Genomic DNA, 14158 nt, shown 5'->3' with positions numbered 1-14158 from the left:
CACACCTTTATCCTCCACCCAAGGACAGCTAAGGAGCAGGCCTGTGGCTGTCACCTCTGTTCTTCCTCCTCACCTTTCCAAAGAGATGATCTCAAGACTTGAGACACCGAGCCTACAGCTGTATCCAAACCAAAGGGGGTTGTGTGTGGGGGCGGCATGGATGGTGGTTCTGCCAGTTGTGGTGGGATGCTCTCCCCATCTGGGGGCTTTCCTCAGATGGAGGGATGGGGCTTGCAGTGCTGGTAGTAGCTCGTGTTTCATTCCTACCCCTTCTAATGTTGGAGAATGAGGTTGTGCTCTTGTCTTCATGCCACGTGGATGTAACCTGGCTGGCTCTTTGAAGGCCACACGAGAAGGGTGTATTTATAAACTGTGCCCCAGAGGTGTGCTGTGAGCTCTCTTCCTGGCCTGGCTGCTTGTGTGTGGAATTGTCCTTGTGTGCTTTGTTGTGCTCTCGCCCTTCTGTGGAGGATTTTGTTAAAAGCTGGAGCCGAGCCATTCCATAAACATCGTGGTCAGTGTCTTCTGTTTGGGGGAGAGAGATGGGGCTGGGATACAAGTTTGTGTGAATAAATCATCTTAAAGTTTGTGTCTCTTTTTCTTCCTTCCCCTCCAATGAAATCAAAGGACTGGTTCCTCTACTCCCTCTTCAACGGAGCATGAAATCCTAAGTCTTGTTTCAAATTAGAGGTTGGGCTGTGCTACTGGGAACACCTCTGCCCTAGCTTTTATCATGGGGCCATCAGTCCCTCTTGTGCTGGCTGTGGCTCTGCAACAGGCATTGTCCCTCCTGTCCTTGCTCCAGCTGCAGTGCAGAGACAGAGAAGACCTGGCACCTATTCCCTAGCTGAAACAATGCTGATTTCTAGTTCTGGCTTTTGCAATGCCAAGTTTTATCCTTTCTTGTAGCTGGAGCTGACCCCACTCCTTCCCTGGGCTGGCAAGTGCCTCCTAGGGTGTTTCTGTGTGCTCCAGGGCCCTACTGCCACCCCATGGTGCTCTTCTACTGGCACATCCCTAATGTGATCTGATCCCACTTTGCTCCTTCCTTACTGGTAGAATTTACATGCTAAAGTGCAAGGTCCTGCTCTTGGGAGCTTGGAGTGAGGATCTGAGCTTGTTAATGAGCTGCAGTTAGGAGGCTGTGCCAGTGCATGTGCTTCTCTGACAAGTATTGAACACCCTACTGCCCTGGCTCAAGCAAGTGTGGTCAAATGTGGAGGTCTCAGATCACTATGTGTCTTCAGAAATACCCTCTTGAAAATCTAAAAGGTGCTTCTGATTTCTCTGGGTGCTGTCTCCTACACAGCTCACCTCCACTGCAAAGCTGGAGGAGCCAAGCTCTGCCATGTGGTGCACCAGTCTCCCAGCTGCCTCCCCCAAAGTGGGGGCTCCCTGTGGCGATGGAGACGGGCTTGCCTGATGTAGGACAGGACCCTGGCAGGCTGTGGGGCAGCCCAGGGGTTGAAACCTGGGGGGTTCTGACCCAAATTGTCACAGCTGAGCTTGGCTGCAGCATCCCCAGGTGGAGCTGTGTGTGCCGGTGGCAGAGCAGAGGGGCTGGATCCAGGTGCGCAGGGCCTGTGAGCAAGCAGAAGGGTGCTGGGGGGCAGGACCTGCTGCCCTACTGGGCCACCCCACCATGGCCTCGGTGGCCAGGGACTGATGAGCTTGGCACTAGGAGCAGCATGTCTGCTTAAGCCCTCTCAGATGCCCCAGAGCCCACCCCTCTCCCCCCTCCAAAATCACTGGCCACAGCTTCTAGGGACAAAGGACCAGAATTCGGGGGAGCAGGAAGAAAAAGCCACCCTCACAGGTTTGTGATTGTCTCTTAAAAAGATTTATTCTCTCTCCTTGCCCAAATGTACAAAGGCAAGAAGAGTACAGTTTGTATATATATATATTTTTATATATATATATAAAAAAACAAGGAACTTGGTAATAATGTACACTTTACAGAAGGGCAGAATCAGGAAGACTGAAATGAAACCCAACACAGCAACGCCAATGGAAACAAGAGCTATAAACACCAATGGTTTGATGCCCTGGCCAGCCACCCGCAGGGCCCGATGGGCAGGGAATGGGGCTGGGGAGGGGGTCCCATGGGCAGGGAAGCGGCACTGCTGCGGGGGGTGCCAGCTGCACAAGCAGGAACTGACCAGGAAAACCTGAAAAAAGTCAAACCTCAAACCTGTGCTGTATAAACCATTGTTTCATTTAACACCTAAAGGGACACTCAACTGGGACCCAACTGGGAAGGTGAGGAGCAGCCCCCCCCAGCCCCCTTCAACTGCCAGCAAAGCCTGTGGCACCCACCCCATCACACCCCTGGCCCAGCCCAGCCCCCCCCCCCCCCTCTGTGCCCCTGGAAGCCACTGGTGGGCCCCAGCCATGCCGGGAGCCAGGCTCTGCCAGACCGGCCAAGGCTGGAGGCAGGAGCAGCCGGTGGCATACTCCTCCATGGGTGGGATGCGGGGCCCCCCATCACCCTGACCCCTCCAGTCCCCAGCCTGGTGGCTGCCTGTGGCTCCTTAACGGGCACGGAGTGGGTCAAGCCGCTGCTTGGCATCACCTGCCCCATCCCTGAGGAGTGTGCCGGGCCATGCGGTCCCCATCTCCTTGCAAAGACGTGAAGATTGGAAGAAAAATGAACAATGAGAGCAGGCTGGGGCCACTGTGCTGCTGGCACCTGAAACAGGGCCGAGACCAGCAAATGCCTCCTTTCCAACTGGGTAAAGTGGGATGGAGGGAAACAGGGGGAAGAAAGCAAAACCCAAAACAACAGCTTTCAAACAATTGGTTTTTACAGTATGTACAGAGCCCGGTGGGCAGAGCATCCCGGTACAGCGGCCCCTCAGGGCCAGGTGCGACACGGACACACACACGCAACCGAGACTGACGCCGCCCCCCCCACCCCACCCTCCCCCCACGCCCCCGGTCCTCCCCCAGCCAGGCAGCAGGGAGCAGCAGGGAGACAGCCAGGGTGGCCCGCCTGCTGTGGGGCCGAGGTAGAATATCGGCCTGGGCAGAGCTGCTCCGGGGCTGGGGGAGCAGAGGACCAGAAAGCCCCTGTCCTCGGGTGCTGAGGAGCAGCTGGAGCTGGGACTAGCTTCCTCCAGGGCCTGGTGGCCTGAGCCCCAGCACAGGGCCGGAGGGGAGTACCAGCATGGCCCCAAGTGCCTCTGGCAGAACGTAAGTGTGCTTGTTCCTTGCTGGGCTCTGCCCACGGCCTGGGGAAGCTGATTTAAAAGCAGAAGGTGGATGCAAAGGGGAGCTGCAGCCCTCAAGCCACCCTCACCCACCCCCGCCTCGAGTGTGATGCGTTGCCCCCCGCAGTTTGGGGAGCACTTGCTGGGGTAGAGGGGCAGAGGAGAGGTCGCAGGTTTGCAGAGTCACAGCTCAGAAACCAACTTGAAAGCCGTGGGCATAAGCTTCAGGCAGGTCTGGACCGTACAAGGCACTGGGGAGGAACCCTGGCAGCCAGCTGGGTAATGGGCACAGCCCCTAGCTCTGTGCCCAGCTCCCCCGCTGAGCTCCAGCCACCCAAGGTGCGGGTCAGAGCAGAGGATGCTGCACTGGGGCAGCCCCCAGCTCCCCCAGCCCACCACTCCAGCCGTTGGCCACACACTGGTGGCTCCTGCCCACACAGGCACAGAGCAGTGGGTGCCATGGGGTGTGGGAGCAGCCATGGGACTGGGAGAGGGTGTGCCCCACATACAGCACATCCCCATGCCCCACAGCTGCCTCCAGTCAGGCTGATACCCCCCTCCAGCTTGCACTAGTCCCCCCCAACACCTGCATGAGCCAGCCCTTCCTTTCCTGAGACTGTGACTCTATGACGGGCTCAGCCCCACACTTTGAGCCCCAATGAGGAGCAGGCAGAAGGCAGCACCCCTGCCTGCCCCTAGTCCCATGGTGCTCAGCCCCATCATGAAGCAGCTCGCAGAGACATGGCAGGGTCCCAAATCCATCGAGAAATCTCAGTGCTTCTGTTTCCTCTTCATATGCGCCAGGCAGGCAAGTCACCTCCATCCCAAGCGCTGGTGCCCAGTAGAATAAATATTTCCGCAGGTACCAGCTCGCCCACTCACCAAAAACAGGGGGGGTTGGGGGGGGGGGGGGCAGGTGTGGGGGTGTCAACGTGTGTCCGACGGCAGGGGAGAAGACAAGAGTCTGCCTCGGATCACAGCAGGAACGTCAAGCAGAACAATTAACACCATTCAACTGATGTCTAAAGGAGTCTCCAGCACCTCCCCATGTGAGCCAGTCACATGTCTCGTACAGCCCAGGCGTCCTGGCACGTCACATCCTGCCATGACCCAAGGCCAAGTCAGCACCCATCACCAGCAGCCCCTTGAGCCCTGGAGCAATGGGAAAACCCCAAACCCTCTGCCATCAAGGGGCAGTGTGGTTGCCCTATGCACCCATCCCAGCCACCTCCTCCCCAGCCCAGTTGCTCGCGGGCAAAGCAGGGTGGCCATGCTGGTGCCGCGCAAGGAGAGCCTTACCATTCTCACCTCCGGGGAGGTGGATATAGGGAGGGAGCAGAGCCTTGCTGGCTGGCAACGATGGCTGTGGAGGAGAGACCTGCGGAGGAGAAGCAGTGTCAAGAGCGGGCAGCCCAGGACAGGCACCTGTGCTGGGGGAGCTGGAAAGCGCCAGACTTGGTCAAAGCAAAGCTCAGCGCAAGGGCTCACACTGCCCAAAGGTAGCTATGGCTCCTTCCTGGCTCCCACTGCTGGGCGCCGGGGTGAGGTTCAGCTCTCACCTGTTGCATAGGGCAGGTTGTACTGTGCTGGCAGCAGCGAATACCCGAGGTGGTGGTGGTGATGATGCGTTGAGAGTAGGCGCTGAGATGGCGAGGTGCGGGGCCGGTCGGCACTCCTTTCTCCCCCACCAGCTCCTCCAACACTGCTACAGCTCCCGTTGCCTCCCACCACCCCGCAGCCACTGCGGTCCCGCTCCTGAGACGTCTTCTCACTTATCTGCAGAAAGCAGACACATGCTGAGGGATGCTACATGCTACCCCGGGGCACAGGGCAGCATCAGACCCAAGCCAAGCACTCAAGGCTGCCCCATCGGGATATCTTCCCTGCCTTTGCCTAAAGACTTCCCACAACACTGCTGGAAGATGACAGGATGGCCAGTGACCAGCCCAAAAGCAGCAGGGCAGATGCAGGTCCCATTTCAAGCAGCTTCTTCCTGCCCAAAACCAGGGTTTGCTGCCAGTGTGTCATCCCAGCTCAGCCCAGGAGGAGCTCATGACCCTACACTGCCGTGGGATGGAGACAGCTCCTGCATCCCACCCACCAGCCCCAGGGCTGAGGACAAGTGTCACCCAGTCACTGCAGGGCCTGGAAAAGCCCCAGTGCTCCTATGGGCCAGCCCTGCCCACAGGTTTAGTGTGTCCATCCCAAAGGGGTTGTGCTGGGGGATTACTGCTTGGCCCCAGGTCTCCTACAGCAGCACGAATGGCAAGAAACCATGGGCAAGCAGAGTTGCTCCAGGCTGGTTATAGGATCCAGGGACCATCCTGAAGCTTGTGCATGGAGCTGGACAAAGCCAGCGCCTTCCTGACCCTCACCGTAGGGGATTTGCTCTTGTAGTGGCTGGCGTGCTGCTGCAGGATGTCCAGGGCCTTGGACTCCGAGCTGGATTTGCAACTCACATTGGGGCTGGCTCGGGACTTGTCGCTGTCATCACTGCTGGACGCCTTGCTCCCGTACGGGGAGAAGGAATAGCTGGAGGGTAGGTATGATCCTGGGGAGGAGAAAAGGCAATCAGGGCACAAGGAGTCTTCAGACAGCACAGCAGGAGCACACAGCTCTGCACGTGTGCCTCCAGGAGTGAGAGGATGTCCCACAGCCATTCCCTGTTCTGGGAGCAGGGACAGCCTGGGAAGGGACATCCCCAGGAACACCCTGGCTCCCTACCTGGGTAATTCTGCATCATGACGGTGGGCATGGCCCGGTAGCTGGGGTGGTTGGGGTCGTACGACTGGCTGTAGGAATAGCCATGCATGTAGGGAATGTAGGACTGATGCTGCGTGAGGGGTGAAGACACAGGGACGTGGACGCTGGGTCTGGGGTCCTTCCCCACCATGCGAGCCTCCTCGGTGGGGGTCAGTTTGCACTCAGAGCTGGTGCTCTCCTTCCCGTCCTCCTTGGACACGGCTTCTTTGCTTCGATTTCTTTCTTCCTTCAACTTTCGGTCCCTCTCCTCTTTCCACCGCTCATCCTCTGTCTTGATGTCCGAGTACTTCGCTGGGTACACGTAAGTCCACATCCGGGGCTCAGCTTCCTGCAAGAACCAGCCAACCATCAGAGCAGCTGCCTCCGCCCAGTCCTGCCTGTCCCAAAACCAGGCTGGATTTGGAGGAGACCAGTGAACCCCACTCCCCTTCCCCAGGCTCTCCTTGGCCCATCCATGGCCTCCCAGCCCCGTCCTTTTGCTGGCCCCAAGGGAGCCTCATGGAGTCCCATCACAAGCAGAGGACAATGTGTGTTCTCCGAGGTGATGGCTCCAGCAAACCCCTGCAGCAAAGCCATGGCAAGGAGCTTCCTCCAGGAGAAAGCCCACTGCCAGGCTGGCAGGCAGGGCTGGGTGAGCAGCAGGTGGGCATTACCTGTCTGTACCAGAGCACAGGGTCCACCTCTGCTTGCCGACCACACTCGGAGCCAGCCTTCGTCTCGGTGGTCTCCTTCCCGAGGTGGCTGGCCTCGCTCAATTTCACCTTGAGCCCCTCGGTGACCTGGCTGCTGGACAGCTTGGATGAGTCCTCCAGCTTGGGGATGATGACGGATTTGGCCATGTCAGGACCTCCCTGCTCCTTGGCCTTGCTCAGCCCCGACTTGACGAGGTCTGTGAGGCTTGGTGCCTTGGTGAGCGTCGGGGGCATGGGTGGTTTTTGCTTCCACTCCTCTTTGAGCGCTGCCTCCCTCTCCTTCAAGCCCAGCTCCGCTTTCTTCTCCAGCCCTCGCTGCTGCTGCTGCTCCAGACTCTGCCGCTGCTTCTGCTGCTCCTCATACTGCTGGCGGTAGGCAGGGTTGGTGCTCAGCAGGTGAGTGTGGTAGCCCTGCTCATTGTAGCCATAGGGGGGCACGTAGGCATACTGGTTGTAGTAGAGGGACTGCATGTACATGTTGGGACGCTGCTGGATGACTGAGGGCTGCTGGCTGGAGCCGCCAAGCTCTGCCTTCTTCTCTTCACAGCCTTCACTCTTCACTTTCACCTCTGGGTTCTCCTGCTCCTCATCCTTCTTTAGCTTCAAGGCCTGTGTCTCAGCCACAGCCTGGCTGCCAGGGTTCAAGGGCCCCGGGCTTGCCTGGGGGTAGCCGGGGGAATAGTAGGTTTCAAAGCCTTGGTAATAGGGAGACTCTTTGCTTTGCGGTTGCGGGGGGAAAAGAGCTTTTTTGGCGCCTTCCTTGACCAGCTGCTCTGGGTCCTTTGCCTTCACGCTCTCCAGCTTGCCCTCCCCATCCTCCCCAGCATCAGAGATGTCTGAGTAGGCCGGGCTGTTGGTCTTGACCGAGCTAGCCTCTGCCCCATTCTGGGTGACGACGTGCAGAGGGGTCATGGGTTGGGCTGAGCTGGTGTTCTCCAGCCTGCTGGCACCACCAATTGAGGGGCTCGGGGCATTGTCGGTGAAGCTATAGATTTTATCTGCCTCGGCCTTGATGCTGGCAAGCCGGCTCTGGTGGGGGTCCGATGAGCCGTTCAGGAGCCCCTCGCCTTTTGTCCCCAGGTCGCTGGGTTCCCCCCGGAAAGGGCTCTTGCCTTCCTCCACTCTGCAGGCTTTGCCAGGAGTCAGAGGGTTTTCTACCTCCTTGGGCTCCTTCTTCTTCTTGTCCTTCTTCTTCTTCTCCTTGGAAGGGGTGGTGAGGGCAGGGTTGGCTGTGAATGGCTCTCCCATCACCGTAGGCTTGGGCTGGATGGGTTTGAGCTGAGGGCTGTTGGGCATGGTCTGGACCACAGTGGTGGCAAGGCCCGTGGACGAACCGGGGCTGGCTGTGGTGAGGGTGGCTGTCTGAAAGGTGTAAATCGGCTGCGGAGGAATGGCTGGCGCAATGGGTCTGGCGGACTTCAAGCTTTTGGAAGGGATCTTCTCCGGCTTAGCACCAGATGCCTTCTTAGACTTGTCCTTATCAACACATCGCTTCTCCAGAGAGTCAAAGCCGTCATTACTCGTTTCATCGGCCACCAAGGGACCATCCTCAGAGCCATCATTGGACAGGGCACCCGGGTCAGTGTCTCCTTCCCCACCCATCTTCTTCTTGCAGGGGACCTTGGCACTGAACTTGCTAGACGGGGAGGGACTGTGGGGCTCCATCAAGCGCACCTTGGGGGTGGCCGAGCGAGCTGGCGAGAGCGAGCCCTTCTGAGAAACAGCAGCGCCGTTGCAGCTCCCAATGTCTGCATGCAGGGAGGGCTCCTCGCCGTACTCGCTGTCCACGTCCGCCTCCAGCTTGCTGTCGTCGTCTGTGTGCGCGTGGGCCTGGTGGTACTTCAGCCCATTGATGTGCTTGTACTTCTTGTTACAGTTTGGGTGGGGACAGTCGATGAGGATGGGAGAAGGGCAGTTTCGGTCGAGGACAGCCGGCTCCATCTTGACTGTGGCGGGTGGCACAGCTGCTGAGCCCATCGAGTTCGTGCGGATGCGTTTGCTGCCCTTGGAGTCCTCCGAGCTGGAGTTCAGCTCCATATCAGAGAGGGGTTTGCTCTTCCGCTTGGTGACAGAGGAGGGACTGGCCTTCACATCCTCCGCTGTGCTGCCGGGCGGCGTGCGGTGGTCTGAGGAGTTCTGGCTTCCTCGGCGCCCTTTGCTGTTGGCTCCTGCCCGGGTCTTGCTGCTGTTGCTGGTCCCTTTGCTGTCCGAGGCGGCAGCGGTCTCGTTGATGGGTGTGTTGCTGTTGGGGCGCATGCGTTTGCCCCTGCCCCGGCCATTGCGCATCTCCAGGTCACTAGTGGGAGAGTCACAAAACCTGAGGGGAGGAGGACAAGGAGTTTTTAATAGAGAGATGGCTGTGCTGGGCTACACCATCCCTGCTGCACAGTGGGGACCCCCTTCCTCCCCTCACTGTCAATCCCACAGGCTTGTCCCCGAGGAATTGGCAAGAGAGGTCCATTGGCAAATGCTCAACCATCTCCAGTCTCCAGGACAAGGGAGCCTGTGACTGGAGGGGCAAAGAGCCATGGGAGCAGCTTGGTTGGGCAAGGAGGAGATGCTACCCCCCATGGCAGCCTCATGGGCACAGGGCAGAGTGTACCGGGTACCATGGGGGCCATATGTGGCTTGGGTTTGCCCTCTGCACCTGGGTGAAGGGGGCTGAGACAGCACTGCTGGACTCCACCAGCTGCTTACCGGGGAGGCGCCCAGTCATGCTGCGTGCAGTCAAGCAGTGTCCCCACGTACGTCTTGTTCCTCCATGTGACATTGACCACCAGCATACCTGTAAGGCGAGGGGAGAGGGTCAGATGGGGCCAGGTGTGACCCCACAGTGTCTCACCCTTCCCTGGACATCAGGGCAACAGGGATCTACCCCTCGAGATAGGCAGGTGGAAGAGCTCAGCTCTAGGGCCAGAGGAAGACGGACAAGGGATCCTGGGCTCTCAGGAGAGGTGAGACCTGGGGCTCTGGGCTGGAGGGGCACCAAGATGGGAACTGGAGACCCCCAGCTCATCCACTCTCTCAGCACGGCTCTGGATGGCATCCACCCAACCTCTCCTCCTTGAGACACTCAGCACTCTTCCCTATTCTCATGGGGATGCTAAAACCAGTGACCGCCAAAGGGCTGCAGAATCTGGGGGGGCCTGAAGATCCACATTGGCTCCATGTGCGCTCAGATAGGGTAGGGAAGGCGATCTCTAGGCAGTGAGGGCTGGAAAGCCCCCAGGGGAGATGCAGACAGCCCCCAGCAAGGCTGTGGACCCCAATGAGGAGCTGCAGACCCCCCCAGCAGGGCTATGGCCCCCTGTGCATGGCCATGAACCCCATGGCACTCCAGAAAAGGCTGTTATTGCCACTAGATGGCAAGCTGAGCCCAGCATCCCTGCACAGATGACCACCCCTGGAAGGAAAACCCAACCTTGGGGGAACAACCCACTTCGCTTTGCTCCTGCACCCTGCATGACACCCATCAGCCCCGTATCTCTGCCTGAAGAACCATCCACGGGGCCGCATCTCCTCCCACCATGGAGCAAAGGCATCAGGCATATGGAAAACCTGGTGGTTTCAGCTTTTTCACACCAATTCAAGAAGAGAAGCAGCCTGGCTCACACCTGCGCTGAGGACATGGATCCTCAGCATCTCTTCTTGGAGATGGGGGAGTCTTTCACAGCATCACTCAGCTTTGTGGATATTTCCTCCTCGCCAGGGACTGCTCTGATTACTGCAGAACTAATTTGACCAGGAGTGGAGTCTGTTGCACTGAGCACATTTATCTAAGCAAGGTAAAACTCAGGAGATAGGAAACTCATTTGCGAGGCTTGATGAGCGTGGCAAGATATACAGCTGCGCAGCCCTGAGAGATGGATGGAGCCAAGGGAGCCCAGAGCAGCTGTGCCTGAAGCACGTTTATAAATCTCAGCCCATATCCCCCGTTGTGCTGTGCCAGCAGCCAGCTGCAGGCTTCAGGGGGGGATGATATATGAAGCTGAGGTCTGACACGTGGCTCTCCTTCGGAAAGAGAAATGAAATGCAGGTCTCCTCTTTCCCCTTCTCCTCCTGGAAAATGTTGGGTGCTCCGGTGGGAGAAGGTCATGGGAAGACACGGTGTTGGCACATGGCCAAGACCTACAGCTGGCTCATCCCAGTGAGCAGGAGAGGCTGGGTCCTGCCTTTGGAGGAAGGTGCTGAGGACCTGCCTTAACATGGATGTGGCCAGGACACAATGCTGGAGACAACATGGGGTAGAAACGAGCGGCAAAACCCACAGCTGCTGGCAGGAAGAGAGGGGGATGCTGATCCCAGGCATCCCATGGAGGGTGTGCAGAGGGTGGTCTTCACCCCCCATGCCTCCTAACATGGCTTTTATTGGCAAGCAGGAACCTGTACCCACTTTCCTTAAAACCCAGGGAAGCTGCCACCTGTGTCCTGTGCCCCAGCCCAAACCCACCATCCCCAGGATGCCTCCGTGGAGCCACCGTGGGATGCTCCCAGGAGCTGCAGAAGGACCAAGTGGCAGCTGAGGGACCAGCAGCCCCAAACCAGAGCCCATCCCAGGGATGAGCTCATCCCTCCTGGCCACAGGGCTCAGAGGAGCAGCTCCCTCTGCCCTCCTGGCAGAGATCACGCACCACTGGAAGTTAGTTGCATGACAAGCCACTGGAGGTTCTGGCATTTTTTTTTTTTTCCCTGCCATCGCAATCACTGGAGAGAGATGAAAGACGAAGGGGTGAAGCAAGCTGACACACCAGCCTATATTTAACCCACTGCAACCAATCATACCAAATCCCCTCCTAATCCTCCAACAATAACCCAGGACAATTTAAACCCCAGGGATAGATCCTAAGCAGCTTTTTTCACCCGCTGTGTCCCCCTCCCATGGCAGGATGATGAGCAGGCACAGGCAGGACAAGGGTGGGCAGTGAGGAGGCAATGCCCTCACGTCCCCAAGGCTGGAGATGCTCATGCACAAAGAGCTGGCAGCAATGCTCTTGCAGTGAAGGAATTCCCTGGTTTCATGAGAAGGTGATACCTTGGATGCTCTTAAGCAATCGATACCACCCAAATCTGAGTGCAAACCGCTCAGCATCCCAGTCATAGAGTGCTCATGTCACTGCAGAGTCATACCCCAGCAGGAAATACTAACAGCAGGTTGACAGTGCCAGGTTGCTGTCTAGGAAGACAGCGTACGAGATTATCCATTTTTACAGGATTAAGAGATGAAGGGAGCTGGGGGATGCAAAAAAGCACCACCTGGTCCTTGTATGGTCCCCACATGGGTGCTCTGTAGCAGTGGAGCTGAGGCTTGGTGGGTGCACCCAGCTGGTGGGGATGTGGGGTGGACAAGGACAATGCTGCATTAAGTCCTCTGTCCCAGTGCAGCCCTAAATTAGACCAGACTAAGCCTTTCCGCTGGATAGTCCCTGCTGGGGCGCAGCTCTTCCCCATTAAAACGTAGGTGGTGGTGTCTGCTTGCAGACTGGGGCTGTGGACAACCAGGAGCCATCACACATCAGGGGGAAATGTGATCCAGGTCACCCCAAGCGCATGTTTACCCCCTTTGCAAAGATGAAGCCCCCAAGCCCAACCAAGAACATCTCCAAACCCTGCTGAGAAACCAGGGTGCCAGCACCTGTGGCAAGCAGGGATGCTCTCGGTTTGACACACAGCCAGTTCATCACGTGGATCAACATCACCCAGCCATGATACTATTGAGCTGTCTCCAGCAAGACCAGGTCCTCAAGCATTGTGGGGACTGCTAGGCTGCTTGGAGGAGCATCCCCAGCCTTGAGGGGAGCAAGGAGATGTTGCCTCTCCAGCTGGCCTGACCCGTAGTGCTTTAGGACACAACACCCAGAACTGCTGCATGGTCATCATGCAACAGCTCCGCTGCTGCAGAGCCATCATACAACAGCTCCGCTGCTGCTGCTGCCAGAAGAGCAGAGGAGACCACGGGGCAGCAGATGGCCAGCACAAGGGCCACCTTGCCCAGTGAGGAGAGTGATCACTCAGCAATTACCATCACAGGCAAAACAGACTGACTGGGAAAGTTAATTTAATTTATTGCCAATCAAATCAGAGTAGGATAATGAGAAATAAAAACCAAATCTTAAAACACCTCCCCCCCACACCCCTCCCTTCTTCCCAGGCTCAACTTCACTCCCGAATTGTCCACTTTCTCTCCTCAAGCAGCACAGGGGGACAGAGAAATGGGGGTTGTGGTCACTTCATCACACGTTGTCTCTGCCACTCTTCCCCTGCTCCAGTGTGGGGTCCCACCCACAGGAGACAGTCCTCCATCAATTTCTCCAATGAGAGTCCTTTCCACGGTCTGCAGTTCTTCATGAACTGCTCCAGCATGGGTCCCCCACAGGGCCACAAGTCCTGCCAGAAAACCCGCTCCAGCGTGGGCTCCTCTCCACAGGCCGCAGCTCCTGCCAGAAGCCTGCTCCAGTGCAGGCTCTCCTGCACAACTTCCTTCAGGGCACATCAGCCTCCTCCGGCATGGGGTCCTCCACGGGCTGCAGGTGGATGGATATCTGCTCCACCATGGACCTCCATGGGCTCCAGGAGGACAGCCTGCCTCACTGTGGTCTTCACCACAGGCTGCAGGGGAATCTCTGCTCCAGCGCCTGGAGCACCTCCTCCCCCTCCTTCTTCATTGACCTTGGTGTCTGCAGAGCTGTGTCTCTCACATCTTCTCACTCCTCTCTCCCAGCTACTGTTGCACTGCAGTTTTTTACCCCTCCTTAAAGATGTTATCACAGAGGTGCTACCACTGTCGCTGATGGACTCAGCCTTGGCCAGATGCAGGTCCGTCTTGGAGCCGGCTCTGTCCGACATGAAGGAATCTTCTCACAGAAGCCACCGCTGCAGCCCTCTCCTACCAAAACCTTGCCGTGCAAAGCCAATACAGTCTCCCAGGCAGGGTCAGATGGAGATAGGATCTTTCCATTAAACATGCAGGGATGGATGCTTGGATGGTGGATTACTGTCACTGGCTGTCTAACACCCTGCTTTCCAAGGGACAGAATGGCTACAAGAGGAGCCTTGGATGCTGGAGAATGGAAAAAGCAGCAGAAAAACCTTCAGCTTAGGTCACACCAAGGGACAAGGAGCCAGCAAGGGTGTGTTTGCGGGTCCCAGTGACCTAAGTGACTGTAGGAAGTCACACCACTTGCCACTGATCCCATGGGATGGGCATTTAGTTCACCAGGACCTGCTGAACACACACAACACCCACTGCCCCACTTCTGCCCAAACCCCACAAGTGTCCACCTTTGGTAACAGGGATGATGTGACTATGAGCGAGGTCCTGACATCGTCCTGCAAGAGGATGGCCCGTCCCACTGCAACTCACACTGGCCAGCACCTGTGTGGGACTCGGGGACCACAGCTCCCTCTCCATGGTCTGAAGCCCATCTAGAAGATGCCTCCAGGATTTTGGGGACCTTGGTGCCTCTCAAGGCTTGGCAGCGCAGGCAGAGCACAGCC

The 14158-nt window shown here is 57.6% G+C and overlaps 1 protein-coding gene across 3 annotated transcripts in view; it reads right to left on the bottom strand.

Annotated features, from left to right (window-relative positions):
- Positions 1-4139: 4139 nt before the first annotated feature.
- ZNF609 (zinc finger protein 609) overlaps positions 4140-14158 on the bottom strand; it is a 73021-nt gene continuing 63002 nt past the window's right edge. For all 3 annotated transcript variants that reach the window (XM_075714269.1, XM_075714271.1, XM_075714270.1), the window contains exons 4-10: positions 9362-9449; positions 6626-8981; positions 5934-6300; positions 5585-5760; positions 4769-4985; positions 4509-4587; positions 4140-4309 (exon numbers count right to left, since the gene is read on the bottom strand). In XM_075714269.1, the coding sequence (XP_075570384.1) occupies positions 4514-4587; positions 4769-4985; positions 5585-5760; positions 5934-6300; positions 6626-8981; positions 9362-9449 (3278 nt within the window). In that variant the 3' untranslated portion in view covers positions 4140-4309; positions 4509-4513. The remainder of the gene's footprint in view (positions 4310-4508; positions 4588-4768; positions 4986-5584; positions 5761-5933; positions 6301-6625; positions 8982-9361; positions 9450-14158) is intronic.

Source organism: Pelecanus crispus, chromosome 7, assembly GCF_030463565.1.
Source record: "Pelecanus crispus isolate bPelCri1 chromosome 7, bPelCri1.pri, whole genome shotgun sequence".
In the NCBI taxonomy this organism is placed as follows: domain Eukaryota; kingdom Metazoa; phylum Chordata; class Aves; order Pelecaniformes; family Pelecanidae; genus Pelecanus; species Pelecanus crispus.
The sequence above is the reverse complement of the archived record's forward strand: the minus strand, read 5'-3'. Positions and strand labels throughout refer to the sequence as shown.